The following is a 23,247-nucleotide window of genomic DNA, read 5'->3' on the forward strand; positions in this document are numbered from 1 at the left end:
CGCAGCCACTGCCACGAATTGAGCTCGGCCCTGCTGCTTGGTCCTGCCACCTGGTCCGTGTCCCGTAAAAGTTCCAGAGACCACAATAAGGGCAAAACATTGTTCGGTTAGCGTAAACTTAAGAAAAACAGCTTCAGTGCAATTCTTTCCATCTAAAATCGCCGCTGACTTTTCACGTGAAGCAGGAGGACTACAGATTGAGCTGTTGTACTACAAGTCAGGGTAATGGTGACGTCACATCCGGCCACTGGGACATTCCCTTTCCGTGTAGCCGTCTTTTGTTAATTTGTTTTTGGCTATGTAACTGTGTTTTGCCGCTTGCAGTTTTGTCTTTGCACTTGTACAAGTGTTTCCGAACGGTCAATTTTTTTTTAGATGTAAATTTGTTTCCCTATAATGTTTTTTTTTTTCTCTAAAATGAAACTTTCTCTCACCTTAAATCTAATTTATTTAAAATGTGAATTTGTTTCCTAAAATGTAAATGTGTTTTTAAAAATTTAAACTTTTTTTTCAAAAATACATTTGTTTCATAAAATATAATTTTGTTTCCTCAGATGTTATTTTGTTTTTTATTTGTTAATGTGTTTTTGAATTGTAAATGTGTTTTGCACTTCTCAGCCACCGTACTTTAGGCTGCCCTGCAAGGCTTTAAACCTGGGTTTAACCGGAGACTAAGCCATTCTCAAGCCCATATCAAGGAGCTCATTTTGAGCCTGGATCCAGATTTATTGTTGATTCTGTTCATGGTGGAGAATCCTGCTTCACAGCAGCAGGTTGAGCCAAACATCCTCTAAATGTGCAGGGTCATCTTTGAGCACGCCATTTCACTTTTCTTTCACCAGTTCACTACAGTTCTTCCAGCAGTCCACACTTTCTCTGCTCTCTTTTTCTCATGGTCTTCTCCTTCTTTCCCATCGCCCGGCTTGCCACAGGTTTGCCTGCTGTGTCTAACAGTAGCAGCAGCAGCAACCCAGACTGACAGCTCATTGGCTCATTTGGATCACGTGCAGCCTGGAGCCGGACGCTCCCCAGGGCTTTACCGTATTAACAGGAGAAGAGGCGCAAGTGAAGTTAAGACACTGTCCTCGGACAACATGCGGTAATTTAGAAATGTTTTAATTCAGGTTGGGTCCGGATCCCAGTCCGCTAATCCGTGACCTCTGGTCTAGACTATTTCATAGTAAATTTAAGTGTTCTTAACAATATCGAAAGTTTCCGGATATGAGATTAAAAATGAAAGCAGAGTTGAACTCACTGCGTCTCGAGAAGAGCTTCCCAGCTTCTCAGAAAAGTCCTCTCCACAGTAACGAGCAAACATGACCAGACCCATGACACAGCTGAGAGCCAGAGCCAGCTGAAGGGAAGGAAACACCATGTAGCACGACCTGCACAAACACAGAGAACCACAGTGAAAAATGTGACTCAAACCCTCCACAAAACTTTAATCACTCTTTAATACCAGAAAAACAGTGGCTGTATGAAGGTTATTTTCAAATTATTGATAATCCAACATGAAAAGACTCAGGAAGAAAGGATGTTTTCCTGCTTTTTAGAAATTGAAGGAGCATATCAAAATGATTATCAGTTGTTCTTGGGCTCCAGCATGAAGTTTAGCTGATCGCTTTTCACAAAGTCTGTTATTCTGATTTCCATAGTCATTACAACTAGTGGGTTTTTAACTGTATGGGTTTCCCAGCTTAGTGAGATTTTCCACCATCAGGACCAAATTAATTCCTTTTCTGGGTCTGTCTTCTTTTAAAAGTGGTGATTCATCCAAATCTTCTAATATTTTAATTGCTATCAAAGCTTTATTTCTATATCTGTTTAAAAACACTGAGAATGTCCTCTGCAGAGGTATATGTTCACTTAAAATCTTACATTATTTTTCCATCAACGCTGCCCAGAAGTTGAATTTTCTTAACTTCAATTGATCCAATCGGCTCTCCTTGCCTTTATAAGTTTTTTCCAGTCATCAGTGATAGACTCATTTATCACCAGTGAAAATAGGAAGGGTTGTGGGTTTAATTCTCAGGTGTCAGAAGTGGTGCTTCTGTCCTCCTATTGCTTTCTGTGGCTCAAATAACAATTTACAAACTCATAGTTCTTAAATTTTTTATTCTTTTATGAAAACTTCTCTCTTCTGCAGGGATCCATCGCTCCCAGGCAGAGTCTCCCTTCACTGTTTTATCTTCTTTCATAGAAGGTCCATGTGGATTTTAAAAGCTTCCACATTCACTCCTAAGACTGGGACGTCCTTTGCCATCCGTCCGCTTTCTTCGGTCTCCAGGACAGCTGCCGACACGTCATGCCGACCGTCTCTGGACCACAAATTATCCTCAACAGTTTTCTTTCATGTTTAAATATATCTTCACCATATTTTACCTTTTTAATCGATGTCCTCATGCTGTTATAGACCTGGTGGCTCTCCATATGTTGCTTCAGTGACAATAGTGACATTTGATTCAAACTGCTCTCCAAGATTTTTGGACCTCTTATTAAACTGTTGCATTAGTTCCCCTTGATCAATTGCATTTGCATCTCTTATGATTTTGTTGGCTTGACGAGTGAAAAGGCTCTTGGCAACTGCTTGACTTCTGCCATTTTGTCTGTGCAACCACAGTATACAGGTGCTGGTCATAAAATTAGAATATCATGAAAAAGTAGATTGATTTCAGTAATTCCATTTAAAAAGTGAAACTTGTATATTATATTCATACATTACATACAAACTCATATATTTCAGATGTTTATTTTGTTTAATTTTGATGATTACAAATGACAACAAATGAAAATCTCAAATTCCTCATATCAGAAAATTAGAATATTACTGAAGACCAATAAAAACAAAGGATTTATAGAAATGTTGGCCAACTGAAAAGTATGAACATGAAAAGTATGAGCATGTACAGCACTCAGTATTTAGTTGGGCCTCCTTTGGCCTGTATTACTGCAGCAATGCGGCGTGGCATGGAGTCGATCAGTCTGTGGCACTGCTCAGGTGTTATGATAGCCCAGGTTGCTCTAATAGTGGCTTTTAGCTCTTCTGAATTGTTGGGTCTGGTGTATTGCATCTTCTTCTTCACAATACCCCATAGATTTTCTATGGGGTTAAGGTCAGGAGAGTTTGCTGGCCAATTAAGAACAGGGATACCATGGTCCTTCAACCAGGTACTGGTAGCTTTGGCACTGTGTGCAGGTGCCAAGTCCTGTTGGAAAATGAAATCTGCATCTCCAAAAAGTTGGTCAGCTGCAGGAAGCATGAAGTGCTCTAAAACTTCCTGGTATGTGGCTGCGTTGACCCTGGACCTCAGAAAACACAATGGACCAACACCAGCAGATGACATGGCACCCCAAACCATCACTGACTGTGGAAACTTTACACTGGACTTCAAGCAACGTGGATGAAGTGCCTCTCTTCTTTTCCTCCAGACTCTGGGACCTTGATTTCCAAAGGAAATGCAAAATTTACTTTCATCAGAGAACATGACTTTGGACCACTCACCAGCAGTCCAGTCCTGTTTCTCTTTAGCCCAGGCAAGACGCTTCTGACGCTGTCTGTGGTTCAAGAGTGGCTTGACACAAGGAATGCGACAGCAGAAACCCATGTCTTTCATACGTCTGTGTGTGGTGGTTCTTGAAGCACTCACTCCAGCTGCAGTCCACTCTTTGTGAATCTCCCCCACATTTTTGAATGGGTTTTGTTTCACAATCCTCTCCAGGGTGCGGTTATCTCTCTTGCTTGTACACTTTTTTCGACCACATCTTTTCCTTCCCTTCGCCTCTCTATTAATGTGCTTGGACACTGAGCTCTGTGAACAGCCAGCCTCTTTAGCGATGACCTTTTGTGTCTTGCCCTCCTTGTGCAAGGTGTCGATGGTCGTCTTTTGGACAACTGTCAAGTCAGCAGTCTTCCCCATGATTGTGTAGCCTATAGAACTAGACTGAAAGACCATTTAAAGGCTTTTGCAGGTGGTTTGAGTTAATTAGCTGATTAGAGTGTGGCACCAGGGGCCATCAATTTTGAACCTTTTCACAATATTCTAATTTTCTGATATGATGAATTTGAGATTTTCATTTGTTGTCATTTGTAATCATCAAAATTAAACCAAATAAACATCTGAAATATATGAGTTTGTATGTAATGTATGAATATAATATACAAGTTTCACTTTTTAAATGGAATTACTGAAATCAATCTACTTTTTCATGATATTCTAATTTTATGACCAGCACCTGTATAGCAGGGGTTTTCAAAGTGGGTGCCGCGGCACCTAGGGGTACTGCGAGGTCACTACAGGGGTGCCGCAGGATTTTTTCATAGATTGATGAGAGTTTTTTAATGAATGTACATTTTTACATTATAACAATTTTGTAAATTTATTTTGATGTAAGCAAATATATTCTAAGACGAGGGGCTTCATTTTATGTTTTCTTTACTACCGTATTTTCACGACCATAAGGCGCACCGGACTAAAAGGCGCACTCTCAGTTATGTGTGCCATTTCTGTATTTAACACACACATAAGGCGCACCGGACTATAGGGCGCGTTTTTTATATACAGGTACATGTCCTCTACTACCTTTAAATAGCTCTACTGCGTATTTAAAAATACAGCGGGGGCAAAACTGAGTATGATTGTGCTTTATTCATGTATTTATTACAAAGTATTAATCAAACCTGGCAGCTGGCCGTGAGACAGAGACATCGCAGATGACGCAGCGCTGTGATCACTCCTAAATTAACTTAAAATTTTGAAACCTGCCGATGGAATATGTTCGCTTTTATTACCGGTATCCTGGTGCCTGCAGTTTAAATTATTTAGATGAAAAACACCTGCCAGCCGCCGCGGTGAACCCGGAGGCTGCCCAGCCTAGAGGCTGCTGTTGAAGGGATTTCTGCTGTCGGTGCACCGCTGGTATGTGGGGGTCTGAGCGCCTCCGACAGAAATAGATAATCTGGATGAACTGACTGCAATTATTACGTTTTCAGGTGGACTTTCTCACTTAAAAACATATTAAAACTACTTTATTCCCACTGATCACAGCAAATATAGCTGCAAGATTTAGATTATTTAGATGAAAAAACACCTGCCAGCCACCGCGGTGAAGAGGAGGAGACCCGCCCAGAGGCTGCTGTTGAATTAAGTTTTCAGATAGAAAAATAGAGCGGGAGCAAAACTGAGTATGATTGTGCTTTATTCATGTATTTATTACAAAGTATTAATCAAACCCATCAAAGTCATCATCCTCTGTTTCTGAATTAAACAGCTGCACTAAATCAGACATGCCAATTTCCCCTTCTTCGCTGTCAGAGTCACTTTCCGTGCAGCGCGGCTCCTCGGAAATAATGCCGGCTTTTGCGAAAGCTTGAACAACAGACCCAGCAGACACGTTAGTCCAAGCATCTACAATCCATCCGCAAACGGTGGCGTAACTTGCCCGGCGCTGCCTTCCACTTATCCTGAAACTGTGGTCTCCGTCGGTCATCCATCGCTCCCACGCCGCTCGCAGCCTTACTTTGAACGGCCGCTTCACACCGATGTCGAGCGGTTGAAGTTCCTTTGTCAGACCCCCCGGGATAACAGCGAGCACAGCGTTCATTTGATTCACCATGTTTTTCACATCGGCTGTGAGATGGGCACGCATGGAGTCACAGATTAACAGCGATGGTGATGAGTGGAAAAAACCACCTGGTCTCCTCACATACACCTGCCTCAGCCACGCTTTCATCATCTCCTCAATGAGGTGGTCTCAAAAGTCCGCAGTAACAACACACATAGGCCGCACCGCACATTTCGAGGGGAAAAAAAAGACGTCTATATGCGCCTTATAGACGTGAAAATAAGCTAAATAAAATGTACGCATTGTAAAGCATGACAGCCTTTATTATAGTTTGCAGAAGTAAATTGATTAATTTAAAGTATTAAACTAACTGCCATAATGAAATATAATTAAATAATATTTCGCCATCTAAAGGCACTTTTCCATTCAGTGCTAAGAACTACAGTTTATCCATTAGACAACGGTTAAAGAAACGAAAGTAACTAGACGTCTCAGTTAAAATTACCTTTAAACAAAAAGCTAAATTTCTTTTTTTTAAATTAAAGACAACATATGAAAACTGTAAAATATTTCAAATAAAATGTCTCTTAATATATTGTTAGACCAAAAAGCCCAAATAAACCCAACAACTGAATTTAACCAAAAGGGATGAGACACCTGTGCTCTAATAGGAAAATATCTATGGTCTATCTAATTCATTCACTTCAGCTTAAATCTACTTTTCTGCTTCACAAAAATAAATATGTTAATAAGCATTTCAGACAGCAGCTCAATCTTATCAAATTAAAACCATACTACTCTGCTAGCTCCACTAAGCATGGAAAAACTAACATCTCCAAGCTTTGCTGCAGCCTGATGGCTGATCTGCACACATAGGAGATTTTACTGGAGCTAATCGTGAAAAAAAAAAGAGATTAACTTTATAGTCAATTCAAACACCTAACCTGATGACATCTAAATGTTTTATCAGTGTGATAAGCCCATTAGTGCTCTCTAGTGTACAAACTAATTATCTTTTTGCCCCAGAATGCTGCATGTTGAAAAAGCATCTGCAGAGATATTCACACTATTTTTGTGACATCAGTCGCCACATATTCTACCGGCATTTTTATGATAGATCAACATAAAGTAGTGAAATTATGATAATGCATGATTTTAAATCAATTTATAGGTAAAGATCAAAGAAATGAGAGGTATGTTCCCTTTTCTTTTTAACAGCTTAAGCTCAGTCGGATTAGACGGAGAGCTTCTGTGATCCTGACTGTCATTTTGATCTGACTCTGGACTTTAACTAGGCCATTCTAAGCAATGATTACGCTCTGATCTAACCCATTCCATTGTAGCCCAGCCTAAATGTTCAGTTCAACAGTTTCCTTTTTTGCAGATAATGCTGTAATTAGCTCCACAAGAAAAGACATAAAAACTTCCCCACGGCATAATACCACCACCACCATAATCTCATAGGGGGTGTTGCTTTCAGGGAGATGTGCACTCCTCTCCTAGTTTTCACCTTTAATGCTACGTTCACACCGGACGCAGCAAAAGCAGCAAAATCGCGTCTGCTGCTTCCTTTTTGCTGCTTGTACCAGTTAGTTCTGACGCGCGGCTGAAGCAGCTTTGCTGCTCTGGCTGCGCGGTGCAAAAGTGTGTCTGACGCGCGTTGGGCGGAGCTTCACTATCCTTTCTCTGCCTTGCAGCTATATTTGCTGTGATCAGTGGGAATAAAGTAGTTTTAATATGTTTTTAAGTGAGAAAATACACCTGAAAACTTCATCAGTGCAGTCAGTTCATCCAGATTACCATCCTGCCTTCCAATATTATTTCTGTCGGAGCCGCTCAGACCCCCACATACCAGCGGCGCCGTCAGTAGGATCCCATTCCACAGTAGCCTCTGGCCGGGTCGCCTCCTGGCGGTTCACCGCGGCGGCTGGTAGGTGTTTTTCATCTAAATAATCCGATCTGCAGGCACCAGAATAATAAAAGCGAACATAATAAACTGTTTCAGAGGAGCGATCATAGCGCTCTGTATCATCAGCGATGTGTGTCTCTCCCTGCCAGCTCCCAGATCAGCTTCTCTGATTGGTTGACGTGGCGCGTCGAGCAGCAAAAATTAAATTTTTCCATCTCGAGCAGAAGCGCGTTTGCGGCGCGTCAGATGCTTAAACGCGCCCGACTGCTGCTCAAAACGGGCTGCAGGACCTTATGCTGCGCCTTGACGCGCGTCAACCATTGACTTTGCATGTAAACTCGCTGCTTCTGCCACGCCTGCTGCATCCGGTGTGAAAGCAGCATTGAACGGCCGGTTCACACCGATGTCGAGCGGTTGAAGTTCCTTTGTCAGACCTCCCGCAATAACAGCAAGCACAGCATTCATTTGTTTCACCATGTTTTTGACATCAGCTGTGAGATGGGCACGCATGGAGTCACAGATTAACAGCGATGGTGATGCGTGGAAAAAAACCACCTGGTCTCCTTACATTCACCTCCCTCAGCCACTCTTTCATCATCTCCTCAATGAGGAGATGAGGAGTTCTGCATAAAGCACATACCTGTTCTTTTATACACAATCCACGCCCACACTTCCCCCTTTAACGTTCTCATGGTGGTCTCAACAACATCCGCAGTAACAACACACATAGGGCGCGCCGCACATTTTGAGGAAAAAAAAAAGAAGACATTTATATGCGCCTTATAGTCGTGAAAATACGGTATATGATTTTACATTTAGACCAAAAGTTAAACCAGAGCTCCTGTTTGGTATCTGTTCCTCCTCCTGATGCATTTTTTAAACATCTTGTTTCATCTCCTAATTCTGCCATAAAGACCAGATTTATAGAGAAGAAAAAAATCAAACAAAGCCAGTAAAGATCCACCAGGCAGCATACCTCACAGCTTCTCTCTCTGAGCGCGCGCTGAGATATCTTTGGACCTGAGCCTGGTTCACTCCATACAGGGACAGCATGAGGAAGACCCCTCCCACCCCCAGAGTCCAGAAGGTGTGTCTCTCTGTAGGATCCGGGTTTAAGCTAAAACAACGGAGAGAAAAAAAATCTAGTCTAAGATCATTTTAACAAACACATTCTCCCACCCAGGTCCTGTGATGCTTTAGTTTAAACTGAACTCACTCCAGTCCAGATATTCGGTTTCCCTCCTTCACTTTCCTCCACACCTCAGACACCCCCCCGGTCCGCTGTACTCCCACAATGATGACAGCAAGCTGACCGGCGAACATCACCACCGTCTGAAAGACGTCCGTCCAGATGACAGCCTTCAAGCCGCCCTGCGGAGGAACAACCAATCAGAACATTTTATTTTAGTCAAAGCAGGAGAAAATGTAAATGGCGACACAGATTCAGGAAAGGAGTTTCAAACAAACCGTTATGCAGTAGTGGTGTAGAATTAAAAAAACTGAATGAAAACTAGAGAAATTTAGAAAATTAGATTGATAAAATGATTTATTGTAATGGTGTAAATTAAAATAATGAATCAAAATCCGACCAAAGAATTTGAACTGCTTGAATGAAAACAGCTCGGCAACTTTTGTTCTTCGCTGTTTTTAGTTAAGAAAAATTGTCTTTGCTCCTGGAATTTTATTTGGAGAGAACTGAATAATAAGGCTGGGCGATAATTCAATAACGATATATATCGATCGATAGACGCGTGGCGCAACAGAAAAAAAGAGAGTCGATAAAAGTTCGATAAAGAAACGCAGTTTTCCTTCCTTCTCATTGTAGCCTATCATGTAGGTTTATGCTAGTCACTGCTTCCTCCCAACCAATCACAATCGCGGACCCAGGCACGCCGTCACCAAGCGCCGCCCTCTCAAACCACAACACAGAGCACATGAAATATTTATTTTGGTCACTTTTCTGGTCACTTTAGTTTATTCTTTAGTAAAGTAAAAGTGCACTGTCGTAAATATGCACAGCTGTTCTCCTGGTTTCTCGTTCAAGCCAGGCGCGGTTGTTTTGAGCTTAGCAGACAGGCGAATGCAACGAATGACTAATGCTGCGTTCACACTGGACGCAGCAGGCGCAACAGAAGCAGCGAGTTTATATGCAAAGTCAATGGTTGACGCGCGTCAAGGCGCAGCAAAAGGTCCCGGGGCGCGTTTTGAGCAGCAGGCGCAGCGCATCTGAGCAGCTGAAGCAGGGAGAGAGACACAGCGCTGATGATCACTCCTCTTAAACAGTTTATTGATGCCTAAATTAACTTAAAATGCAGAAATCTGCCGGCAGAATATGCAGTTTGGATTATTTAGATGAAAAACACCTACCGGCTGCCGCGGTGAACCGCGAGGAGGCAACCCGGCCAGAGGCTGCTGATGAAGGGATCCCGACTGTCGGCGCACCGCTGGTATGTGGGGGTCTGAGCGGCTCCGACAGAAAAAATATTGAAGGCAGGATAATAATCTGAATGAACTGACTGCACTGATTACGTTTTCAGGTGGATTTTCTCACTTAAACACATATTAAAACTACTTTATTCCCACTGATCACAGCAAATATAGCTGCAAGGCAGAGAAAGGATAGTGAAGCTCCGCCCAACGCGCGTCAGAGCCACTTTTGGACCGCGCAGGCAGAGCAGCAAAGCTGCTTCAGCCGCGCGTCAGAACTAACTGGTACAAGCAGCAAAAATGAAGCAGCAGACGCGATTTTGCTGCTTTTGCTGCGTGAACGTAGCATAACTGCACAAAGATTACCACTGTGCTAGCAACGAGCATGCTTTTAACTGGGGGGCGTAGCAGTTCTCGCCGTAAAGCAAGACTGACTCTCACGAGACTTCTGAGCCTGTGGGCGCGGGTCGGTGCTCCTGCAGTTGCAAGTGCGGTATTTCCCCCACAGACCACCAGGGCGGCCGAGAATACCTTTGTTCAACCTGAAATGACTCATTTAATCATCCAAAACGTTATGGAACACATTAATTAACTGAAAAATGTTGCATAGTGTGCCTTTAAAGTATAAAAGTATAAAGTAACCTTTAAAAAAACAGCCAGGTGCCGCTATATGATTTAAAGCTCAATTTTTCGACTATTTCTAAAACTTCTCTGAGATAGGGCCAAGGATGAGGGAGGTCTTGTTGGTCTCCGTCTCCCGATACGCTCTCGCCTGTGTCCGACCTTTCAGGCATTTCAACATCTTTTTCTGAATCCGACATTGTAGCATGGCATAGACAATTCACGTTAGCAGTTTGAAGAACACCTGCTTGCTTCTGATGATTTCCTTTAGCTAACCAATGAGTGTTTGCCTTATATGACTCATCCAATCACACCAGTTTTCACTAGATGTGGATGGAGCCAATGATCTGCATTGGATGGAGCGCATGACGGGAAATAAATATTTAGAAACATTAAACCGAAGCCAAGAGGAACGAGTAACGTTTGTTTTTAAAATGTAAGGAATAGAAAGTACAGATACTGGTGTGAAAATGTAATGAATAGAAGTCAGAAGAAAAATAAGTAATAGAGTAAAGTATAGATAACTAAAAAGTGTACTTAAGTACAGCAACAGAGTATTTGTACTTTGTTATAGAGACTGACATTTTTTCGGGAATCCCATGGGTCACGGGATTCCCGTGGGATGGGAGTCAGTATTAGTAACGATCACGTGATTGGGACGGTACAGGATTAAACATTAACGGGAGCAGACGGGAGCGGGAGCAAACCAATAGTAACTTCCGCTCTGAGTTTTTCACCCGCGCTCAAAAACAACAAGAATGGGAGTGGTGCAGGAGCGGGAGTCATTCTGAATGGGAGCGGGATGGGAGTGGGAGTAATTTCACCAGGAGTGGGACGGGACAGGATTTAGATTTCTACTCTGGCCCGGGATCGGGACGGGACACCATTTTTTTCTGTGGGAGTGGGACGGGACAGGAGTGAAAATCCACTCCCGTGTCAGTCTCTACTTTGTTACTTGACACCTCTGCTATCATGTATGAAACATGTTATTTTAACCATATTAACATGAGGGCAGGGCCGCTCCTTGCAGCTGCAGGAAGCTTCATGTATAAGATACTTTATGTTTGTTCTTAAGATGTACAATGTGTGACATATTACTGTTCCAGAGAGGTGTATAGGTCAACTCTCAGGAAGTATTGCTCAAGCTTAACGAAACCAGGAGGTTCTCGGACCATTTTACCGCAAGGTATTTAAATGCAAATTGACCTGTTCACTGAGGCTGCAAATTGAAATGTCTTTCTTGTTTCCCGTTCCTTTAGTGCAACCTAAGTTTGTGTAACTAGGGACCCCCCCACTGACTTTAATAAATAGCGAGGAGAAAGCTGAAGACCGGCAGAGCGGGGCGGAGATGTACCTGCACGTCTCTTCCTACTCTCCTCGCCAGTAAAAAGAATTCTGACTCTGTGCCTTTCTTTCCTTGTTTTACAGTGTTTTAGGTGTTAGACCTGACAGTAAGGTTGAAAAATATTTGAATGCTTTGGTACAATATGGCATAAGCACTGGTGGAAAACTATGAACAGTTTTCTTAACTTTTAGAGAGTTTTAGTGCAGACAGACAGACAGACAGACATAGCTGTTAACTCACCATTGTTGTGTATGAAGTGCAGACTAGTCCAGTTGCTAACACTGTTCCCCACAGCTGGAATCCAGTGGCTGTAATTAAACAGATTTACTGAAATGAACATTAAACTTGCTCCATCTTAATGAAACTAAGCAAAGCAGATTAACTTGTCATACCTGCATTCAGTGCGAAAGCAGGGGTGTACACACAAACACCCATATAGACAACCTTCAATCAAAATAGGAGGCAAATAAAAAAATATTGTTTTTAAAAGATAAAAAATCCAAAACAATCAAAGACAATAAAACAGACAGAGTTTATCATTTCACCTGCACTTTCTGCAGTTTTTAATAAATCTCACCTCTGTATAAAAAAATGTCTAATTTCTTAAATGTTGTTAAAAATGTATGCCTCCCCCCCAAAAAAAACATTTACAATCAGGAACTATACACCTACAAATCTCCACGTTTTATGTTGGGATTCTATGCAGTGGGCCCAGACAAAGGGATGCAAAGCAGGGGTTGACGTTAAGGATTTTTACCACTTGCCCTTTTGGCAAGTGACTTTCACATTTCATTTGCCCATAAAAACAATTTTTCCTTGCCCAGTTTAATGTTTGATAAATATAGTTCCTAATATTCATTTTTGTATATATATATCAATGAAACATGTTTGTTTTTTAAATGTTTTTTGTAATTCAGTATTTTTTAAGTTTCCAGGTTCCTGGTGTGTATCTGCATGCGTCAGATAATGAACTCCAGCCAACATTACCGTGTTAACATGCTTTTCAATCCTTCCTGCACATTATTTTCAAACTAAACTTTGCTTTAAACTCTTGTGTGCTTGGAAAAATAGAAATTGTAATGTTAAACAATCTAAAAAAATTTTTTAAAAACTTAAAGCTACAGTGTGTAACTTTTAGCGACATCTAGCGGTCAGACTGCAGACTGCAGCAAAATGAACATCTCCCCCCCACCGCTTCTCCCCCCCCCCAACAGTACGGCGAGCGTTACGGGACAAAATGTCTTCCACGACGTCCTCATCACCTACCTTCTCAAGTGATGAGGTTTGTTTACATAGATAATTTTACAGATAGTATTTCATTAGTCTGTGTAGGGTATAGATTTCATGTAGACTTTAGATAATAAATATACCCGTTATTTTTTCTACATTGTTGTGACGTTTTTGCGATCTCGCAATCGCTAGTTTGTTGGCTCTGCGCTGCCGTAGCGCAAAGATGTCTGCCTCCATGGCTGCGAGACCCGCTCCTATGTAATTATAAATAACGAATTCTAAGGCAACGCAAATGTTATGGTTAAAAGGCTGAGCTCATAGGTGATGATAAATAACATAGTTATGTATAATATATTACATTTCTGTCTGTATATCCCTGTAATTATTACACACTGTAGCTTTAAGATAAATCACAAGACAGAAGTCAATGTCACAAATGAATAACTTTTATTTTAGAGTCACAGTATGTTTATAGAAGATAATACTATTAATATAATGTGACTTTTCTAGAGAATCATTATACATAGTTATTTTATTCAGGGTTTCCACATTCTGACATCATTTCAGGATTCCCTGACTTTTAACTGACTCAGGATTATTTTTCCCTGACAAAATAAATGCAGCCGTTTGTCGTTTTGATAACTACATCAAAATTCACGCCATCTGACGGAAAATCATCCGGCTTTGACAAATCACGTGAGAATGTGTACAAAACAACAAAAATGGCGCCGGCAACACTTTTGGGTTGTTTTCATCGAATGTTGGTGATGTTAAAGTAATTTCGGTGATAATTTTTTTTGCGATCATTGCACTTGCCCGGCGGGCAAATGGTACAGTATATACAATAGAAAAATTAAAAAACAATTAAATAAGATGTAGGAAGATGTATTGGGGGATGAGGATAGACAAATAAATACAGAGGGCTATAGCAAGCAGGAGATGGAAACCCTTTTTTGGAATCAGGTCTGATGTAGCAAACTTTTACTGACACGACTGATCAGATGTTTATGATGAGGCCATCTTCCCGAATGTTCCAACTATGCGCTTAAACGTGGCTGGAAGCAGCATCACCTTTACTAACTGACATCTTAATGTAACAACAACTTGCCAGATAGTGACGCATTCGTTAAAACTAAAATGGAAGCCGCACTTATAATGTTTCTGGGGGTGTGGAGGCGATTTCCGATGGTTTGCAGTCTACCTTTCCAATTCGAAGTTCAAATTACAGCTCCTGCATTGTTCATAATACAAAAAAGTGTGCATTTTAAACTATTAAAAACTGCACTACATCATAGCATTTCTATTGTGGTTTTAAGCCGGGCTTAGGTGTTAGTATATACCAGATGCTCTTATATATTGGAAGTTTTTAAGTATCTTAAAGGACGTACCATTTGAAAGATAAATGTTAGAGTTCCACAGATGCGTACTGCTTTGTTGAACCGCAGCTCCAGATACTGTGAAACAAAAACAACAGATGTCTGTATTAGAGGCCACTCAGCAGACATACAGGTGTAGTAAATATTTTTGCATACCTGGTAAACACTGGAGAGTCGTAGTCTGTACAACACTGGAATGAAAACATGAGCAGGAATTAAAAGCCCTAGGATGTAAGCGCAGCCGATGAACCAGTACTGGGTGCCATGAGTGTAAATCTCAGCCGGGACGCCGATGATGGCCACTGCCGACTGGAAGGAGGCGATGAGCGAGAGGGAGACGGGAAGGCATCGCATGTTCCTGTCTGCCATCAAGAACTCCTGCGTGGTGCGCTGCCGCCCCCCAGACAGGGCGTAGTACAGCCCGATGCCTGCAGAGGCTGCCAGCAAAAGAGCAAACACAACATAGTCTGCCACTTGGAAGTGCTTTTGATCGGACGGCTCCATCTTGGTTTGTTTTCTGGCACGGGTCCAAGGTGCTCTTGTTGCTTCCTCATGCAGATTGAAAAGGCTTTTGTTCAAACTTATCAGCCAAGAGAGTCCAAACAACCTGCAGAAAAAACAAACAAACATGACAATTGGGAATAGAGTAATAAATAATCTGCTTTACAGTTTTGGAACTGTAAGCGATCCAAATAAACTCCACATGCCTTTATGCTGTCTGAGCACAACGACTTGCAGCATCTCTGTATTGCTACTTGAGAAAACCTGCTGGCTAGAACACAAAGCAGCTGTGTCCTTGCAGCTCTGAAAATAAGGCCCGCTTGAGCAGCGTGACGATCAGAGTTCTGTGGTCGAATCTTATGGTTCTACAACAAAAAAAACAAAGAAACTTTGATTTTTTTAAAGAACTTTTGTCAGTTTGGGTTAATTGTGATTTTGAAAAAGATTTTTAAGCTATTAAAGCGGTTTTAGCGCAGATATGTTGTTGGGTAGCAAGCTTATCAAGACTCAGCATAGAGTTTAGTCTGTTATAAACAAGGTCAGATAAAGGGTCTGTGACCTCCTGGCTCAGACGCTGTGAAAACACAAAATGATTGGAGGATTAACAACAATTTCCTTGGTCTGTAACCATCTGGCATAAAAATGAAAATCGACAGAATTGCTCCTGATTCCCTACAGGAGCAAAAAAATAACAGCTTTAAGTAAAACAATTACAGAAAATCTTTATTATATCTCAGAATGTATTCCTTAGTTATAACATTGTATAAAGTATGTAGCAGACTTTCGTAAAATGCCACAAAGTGAGTCTCCTTGTCAAACAGAAACCAGGTTATTCTCTTCAGGAATAAATCTAACATAAAAGAAGCTTTAATCCTAGCAATCTGACTTTAGGAGCTGCAGAGCAAGATTAAATAAGCTTTAATAAATGAGCTAAGGTTTGAAATCCTACTATGCATTTGATCAATCGATACTAAAAAGAATTTTCTGCTGTTCAATCAAAACAATGAGGCAACAATTCTTTGTGGTCTAAAAAAGCATCAATGTGTAATTTATTCTGCTTTGTTTTGAGTTTGATCAAAATTAGAGGGATATATTTTGAGATAAATTGCATATTAGGGATGTTTTCTATATGGAATATTCCTCTGAAATACTAGAAATGGTGGCCTAATGTTAGAGCAGGGAGTTAGATATTATAGATATTAAAAACAGACCTCCATTTAGATTGCCTGAGCAACAACTTTAACCCTAGGATGCTGAACAATCCCAGTGGATAGGTTAATTTAGAAGAGATATTTTATAGGACAAAACAAAAGTTGCAATGACAAAAGAAATAATGATACTTATAATCAACCAGAAGTTGGTGCAACAGATTAAATAGGAGTGAATGTGTAAAATAAACAATGATCATCATTATGTTTATAATTGTTTTCTTAGTTTGTTGAAATGCCACATAATAAAATTTATAAGCAAACAAGTAAATGTGATTTTTTTTTTACAATATTAGAAAAAGCTGGCAAATAAAAACCACATGGTCACCTTTAACAGGTTGTAATAACTAATAACCCTGTTGGTCTGTCTTCAGATTCCACTTTTATCATTTAAATCTCAGCACTAGAACACTTGAAATAAAATAAAGAAACTTTAAAAAATTTAACATCACTGAAGTTAGTTTTTTTAATCTTTTCTTTTAAGGCAATAAAGTCTGTTTAAACATGATGCATAACTTGAGTCAGGCTCACCTTTATAAGTAGCAGGTAGCGCTGACATCCGGGTCACATTCGCTGTCAGTGAACACATGTTTGTTGTGACATCCAATAACTCTACATTGGTTGATTAAAACAGGTTTCCAGGTGAAAACTCTGGGCCTTTTTCCTGAGTCGAGGCCCTTTTTTTGCAAAAACTCGACTAATGTGTTTCTTTTTCTCCCTGTTGTTCGCATTTAGAGTCACCTCTAGCCTACAGCCTGGCTAGTCTGCTGCTCCATGTGACCGTGCCTGTTTCTTCTTCTTCTTCTTATTGATTTTTATTGGCGGTTGGCAAAAAACGTTAGGTGAGCATTACCGCCACCAACTGGTATGGAGTGTGGACTACATGGCAGAAAAAAAAAAAAAAAAAAAAAAAAAATTAAAATAAAACTATACCCTATTATACAACCTAATCTGTTTCAAAAATTCAAATATAACCCGATATCCTCTGCTTCCTGATTCCTTCTGCAATAAATCGACAATGTCAAGTTTCATTTTCATGTCACTAAGTTTCCTTATTAACCTGTTTCTCTGTATCGAATATTTACTACAATTTAAAATGACATGTTCCACATTCTCATCTTCCCCACAGTCACATTTCCCTGTCTGATCTTTCCCTATCAAAAATAACGATCTATTCAATCCAGTGTGTCCTATTCTAAGTCGAGAAATAATAATCTCTTCTCTCCTGTTCCTTTCTGATCTTCTCATTGGTCCAATTCTCTTTTGTATTTTATAAAGCCACCTTCCTTTCTTTTCTTCATTCCATAACTTTTGCCACCTCTCTTTTGCTTTTTGTTTAATTATACCCTTTATTTCTGTTATACCAAAACTAACATTAATGTCTACCCTTAACTTATTGGTACTCTCCTTAGTCATCCTGTCTGCCCTTTCATTTCCTTTTATCTCGTTATGTGCCGGAACCCAAACAAAATTTACCACTAGCCCCATCATATTTATTCTGTAAAGTGTTTGTTGTATTTCAAGTAATATATCTGGTCTACTGACTGACTGATTATTTTGCAAACTGATTAATGACGAACTGGAATCTGAGCAAATGATAGATTTTAATGGTCTTACCTCTTCCACCCATTGAACTGCTAAAAGCAAAGCTAGCATTTCACCGGTATATACTGAAACTCCATCACTAATCCTTTTTCCAACATTAATATGAAACTGTGGTATAATAAATGCTATCCCTACCCTATTAGCAGTATTTTTTGATGCATCTGTATATATTTGTATATAATTATAATAGTTATTTAAGTGTTCTTGTACTATATATTTATTCATAATATGAAATTTATCTTTTTCCTTCTTTTCTAATAATGAGAGATCAACTTTAGCATCAGGAAGTATCCAAGGTGGAATTGCTGTTATTGGAACTGTCTGACATATATCTAACTGATTTAAATTAATTTCATTAACTTTAGTGTTTATTACCCATCCAAAGCTCTTTAATTGTTTCTTTTCCTTTTCCCATCCAGGTTTAAGCACCTCTAATGTTGGACGATCCTTCCTTTGTCCCTGTAAATTTGACCAGTAGGTTAAAGATAATTGATCTCTTCTAACTTTAAGTGGCATTTCTCCCATTTCAACCTGTAATGCTGCTGTTGAAGAAGTTCTAAAAGCGCCAGTACATATTCTTAAAGCCTGATGTTGAAGGCTATTTAACTTATGGAGGTTTGTATCTGCTGCTGAGTTATAAACTATACATCCATAATCAAGGACAGACCTGATTAACCCAGTATAAATAGCTTTTAATGATTTTCTATCAGCTCCCCACTCTGTTCCAACTAAACACCTCATTATATTTATTACCTTCCTACATTTATCGATTATATTCTTAATGTGCACACCCCATGTCAATCTTTCAAACCACATTCCAAGAAATTTAAAATGTTTAATTCTTTCCAAATCTTGATCATATAATTTTAAGTTAGTTTTTTCATCAACTCTTTTCCTTGTAAAAAACATTATTTTAGTTTTCTCTACTGAGAATTTAAAACCCCATTTATATGACCATTTTTCTACAACTGAAATTGCTTCCTGAAGTTTCTTTACAATAAATTCAAAATTTCTTCCTCTTTTCCACATTGCTCCATCATCTGCAAATAATGAGAATCCCATTCCACCCTCTATTTCTTTAAACATATCATTAACTATCACTGAAAATAATAACGGAATTACTATACTTCCCTGTGGTGTTCCATTTTCAATTTTCCAACTCTCAGAATAATCCTCCCCTATCCTCACTTGTATTCGTCGATCTTCTAGAAAATTTTTAATCCATCGAAACATATGACCATTTATACCCATTCTTCTAATTTTAATTAATAACCCTTCCCTCCACATCATGTCATATGCTCTCTCAATGTCAAAAAATACTGCCACAACACTTTCTTTATTCACCTGTGCCTTTCTAATTTCATGCTCTAAACACAAAACTGGATCCATTGTACCTCTACCTCTTCTAAAACCACTATGATAAGATGATATAAGTCCCTTCTTTTCAATATAATATATTAATCTTTCATTTATCATTCTCTCCATTATTTTACATAAGTTGGATGTTAACGCTATTGGCCGATAATTTCCTGGTTTTGATTCATCTTTCCCTGGTTTTCTGATTGGAACAATCACGGCCTCCTTCCAACTCTTTGGCAATTCCCCATCTTCCCATATCCTATTATACATTTCTAATAAAATATTTTTAGAAGATTCACTTAAGTTGCTAATCATAACATAATAAATTTGATCTTTTCCTGGAGCTGATAATTTATATTTTTTAAAAGCCCTATTCAGTTCTGTTATTGTAAACAACATGTTCAACGGTTCATTTGTATCTTCTATTTGCTGTAATAAATACTTGTTCTCCAAAATAGTCTTTTCTCTCCCTTTTTTCCCTTCTTGACTAATATTTTCAGAACTATGAATTTTAACAAAGGTATTTACCAACATTTTTGCCTTTTCTCTGTCAGTAACTGCTGTTATTTCTCCTTCATTTAATATTGGATATCCACTCGTTCTTTTAATCCCATTCATCCTTTTAATTGTTGCCCACACCTTAGAAATATCTGTCTCCCTCCCTACTGAATTACAGAAACTCCTCCAATAATCTCTTTTTGCATTTTTAATAATTCTTCTTACATTTGCTTGTAATTTCTTGTAGTTAGTCAGATTCTGAAAATTGTGATTTCTTTTTAATAATTTGAAAGCTTTATTTCGTTTCTTGATAATCTCCTTACATTCTGATGTCCACCAGGGCACCAACCTTCTTTCCCTTCCCCCACCTTTCTTCCTTATAGCCTGATTAGCAGCTTCTAAGATAGCATTACATATAGAAACATTTATTTCATCAATACTACCACTCATATCCACTTTTAACATTTTCATTTCACTACTATTCCTAAAGGTTTTCCAATCTGTTGACCTAAAACACCATTTCTTTATCCCTTTTATACAATACTTTTCTATATTTAACTTTATTTCAATCAAAATAGGATAATGATCACTTCCTATAGTTGTTTTATTGATTACTTGCCATAAACAAACACCTGCTATAGAATTTGAAACTAATGTTAAATCAATTGCTGACTCTGTATTATCTCTAAAATTGATTCTGGTTCCACTTCCATCATTTAGACATACCAAATTTTTAACATCCATTATTTCTTCTATTATATCCCCATTTTGGTCATTATGATTACCCCATAATGTATTATGTACATTAAAGTCCCCACACCATATAACCTTACCCTCTAAATATACCCCAAGTTCCTCCATTAAATCTATTGAAAGTCTTTTACATGGATTATAGAAGTTGATTATTTTAAATGGCCCATTTACTGTCCAAATTTCCGTAACGATGTATTCTAAATCTTTACCTTTAGCCAGTAATCTAAATTGAATTCCCTGTTTTATGAATGTTATACACCCTCCTCCAGATCCTCCCTCTCTGTCTCTTCTTATGCTTTCATATCCTTTTATAACAAAATCAAGATTTATTTTAAGCCAAGTTTCCTGAATACATATAATATCTAGATCTTCTTTAAATTCTTTAACAAATCCTTTAAACTCTTGTCCGTTTGCAATAAGGCTTCTAGCGTTCCATTGTAAGATGTTCAGATTTTGTCTTCCTGTCCTCCTGCCTTTCCTTCTGCCCCAAGTCTCTTATTTATGTGTTCCCAGGATATGTCCTTTTTACCAAAAAACCTCTCTGCCCCTTTCACAATTATTTTGATTTTTTCTGTTTTTTGTTTAACTTGATCCGTACAATTTATGACATACAGGTGCTGGTCATAAAATTAGAATATCATGAAAAAGTAGATTGATTTCAGTAATTCCATTTAAAAAGTGAAACTTGTATATTATATTCATACATTACATACAAACTCATATATTTCAGATGTTTATTTTGTTTAATTTTGATGATTACAAATGACAACAAATGAAAATCTCAAATTCATCATATCAGAAAATTAGAATATTACTGAAGACCAATAAAAACAAAGGATTTATAGAAATGTTGGCCAACTGAAAAGTATGAACATGAAAAGTATGAGCATGTACAGCACTCAGTATTTAGTTGGGCCTCCTTTGGCCTGTATTACTGCAGCAATGCGGCCTGGCATGGAGTCGATCAGTCTGTGGCACTGCTCAGGTGCTATGATAGCCCAGGTTGCTCTAATAGTGGCTTTTAGCTCTTCTGAATTGTTGGGTCTGGTGTATTGCATCTTCTTCTTCACAATACCCCATAGATTTTCTATGGGGTTAAGGTCAGGAGAGTTTGCTGGCCAATTAAGAACAGGGATACCATGGTCCTTCAACCAGGTACTGGTAGCTTTGGCACTGTGTGCAGGTGCCAAGTCCTGTTGGAAAATGAAATCTGCATCTCCAAAAAGTTGGTCAGCTGCAGGAAGCATGAAGTGCTCTAAAACTTCCTGGTATGTGGCTGCGTTGACCCTGGACCTCAGAAAACACAATGGACCAACACCAGCAGATGACATGGCACCCCAAACCATCACTGACTGTGGAAACTTTACACTGGACTTCAAGCAACGTGGATGAAGTGCCTCTCTTCTTTTCCTCCAGACTCTGGGACCTTGATTTCCAAAGGAAATGCAAAATTTACTTTCATCAGAGAACATGACTTTGGACCACTCACCAGCAGTCCAGTCCTGTTTCTCTTTAGCCCAGGCAAGACGCTTCTGACGCTGTCTGTGGTTCAAGAGTGGCTTGACACAAGGAATGCGACAGCAGAAACCCATGTCTTTCATACGTCTGTGTGTGGTGGTTCTTGAAGCACTCACTCCAGCTGCAGTCCACTCTTTGTGAATCTCCCCCACATTTTTGAATGGGTTTTGTTTCACAATCCTCTCCAGGGTGCGGTTATCTCTCTTGCTTGTACACTTTTTTCGACCACATCTTTTCCTTCCCTTCGCCTCTCTATTAATGTGCTTGGACACTGAGCTCTGTGAACAGCCAGCCTCTTTAGCGATGACCTTTTGTGTCTTGCCCTCCTTGTGCAAGGTGTCGATGGTCGTCTTTTGGACAACTGTCAAGTCAGCAGTCTTCCCCATGATTGTGTAGCCTATAGAACTAGACTGAAAGACCATTTAAAGGCTTTTGCAGGTGGTTTGAGTTAATTAGCTGATTAGAGTGTGGCACCAGGGGCCATCAATTTTGAACCTTTTCACAATATTCTAATTTTCTGATATGATGAATTTGAGATTTTCATTTGTTGTCATTTGTAATCATCAAAATTAAACAAAATAAACATCTGAAATATATGAGTTTGTATGTAATGTATGAATATAATATACAAGTTTCACTTTTTAAATGGAATTACTGAAATCAATCAACTTTTTCATGATATTCTAATTTTATGACCAGCACCTGTATGCAATGAACAGCAGAATATTTTCAATTGTTAGCACATTTTCCAGACCGTGCCTGTTTTGGATTCTCTTCTTCTTTTCTATCATGGCGGATCGCAAGCAACTTTAAGGTGCATACCGCCACCTACTGTTCATGAGTGTGTAGCAACATTGTTTTACATCTATTGAATTCTATTTTTTATTTTTGTATTCTGAAGATAAAAAAATAATGCTTTCATTAATCTATAAAAATATCCTTTATATTTCCTTTATTTCCCAATAATCCTTTAAGACTCCATTCTTGGCCTGTCCTTTCAGTTCATCTTTTCTATCTTTCCACATCCTTCACATTTATCATTATTTTTCCTCTCTATTAAATATAAATTGTCATTTAAATAAGTATGACCTACTCTTAATCTGATCATTATTATTTCTTTACTTCGGTTTTGTAATTTATATAATCTTCTTCCTTTTTTATCTTCATTCCACCTTTTTTGCCATTTTTCAATTTCTTTCCTCTTAATAAATTATATTCCTTCCCCTTTCCCCAAAGGAATTGTAATTGTTATTGCCTCCTCTAAAGCCCTTTTTGCTAATTTGTCTGCCTTTTCATTTTTCTTTTTTTTCTTTTTTTTTTTGGATTCTCTTCCGG

At 39.1% G+C, this 23,247-nt stretch overlaps 1 protein-coding gene across 1 annotated transcript in view; it reads right to left on the reverse strand.

The window, feature by feature from the left end:
- Positions 1 to 16,965, reverse strand: part of slc5a6b (solute carrier family 5 member 6) — a 31,469-nt gene extending 14,504 nt beyond the window's left edge. The window contains exons 1-8 of the mRNA XM_038299614.1: positions 16,711 to 16,965; positions 14,627 to 15,077; positions 14,483 to 14,548; positions 12,257 to 12,308; positions 12,105 to 12,172; positions 8,688 to 8,842; positions 8,448 to 8,588; positions 1,256 to 1,385 (exon numbers count right to left, since the gene is read on the reverse strand). Of these exons, the coding sequence (XP_038155542.1) occupies positions 1,256 to 1,385; positions 8,448 to 8,588; positions 8,688 to 8,842; positions 12,105 to 12,172; positions 12,257 to 12,308; positions 14,483 to 14,548; positions 14,627 to 14,974 (960 nt within the window). The 5' untranslated portion in view covers positions 14,975 to 15,077; positions 16,711 to 16,965. The remainder of the gene's footprint in view (positions 1 to 1,255; positions 1,386 to 8,447; positions 8,589 to 8,687; positions 8,843 to 12,104; positions 12,173 to 12,256; positions 12,309 to 14,482; positions 14,549 to 14,626; positions 15,078 to 16,710) is intronic.
- Positions 16,966 to 23,247: the final 6,282 nt, after the last annotated feature.

The sequence above is a fragment of the Cyprinodon tularosa genome, unplaced genomic scaffold, assembly GCF_016077235.1.
Source record: "Cyprinodon tularosa strain WSP-4 unplaced genomic scaffold, ASM1607723v1 ctg430, whole genome shotgun sequence".
In the NCBI taxonomy this organism is placed as follows: domain Eukaryota; kingdom Metazoa; phylum Chordata; class Actinopteri; order Cyprinodontiformes; family Cyprinodontidae; genus Cyprinodon; species Cyprinodon tularosa.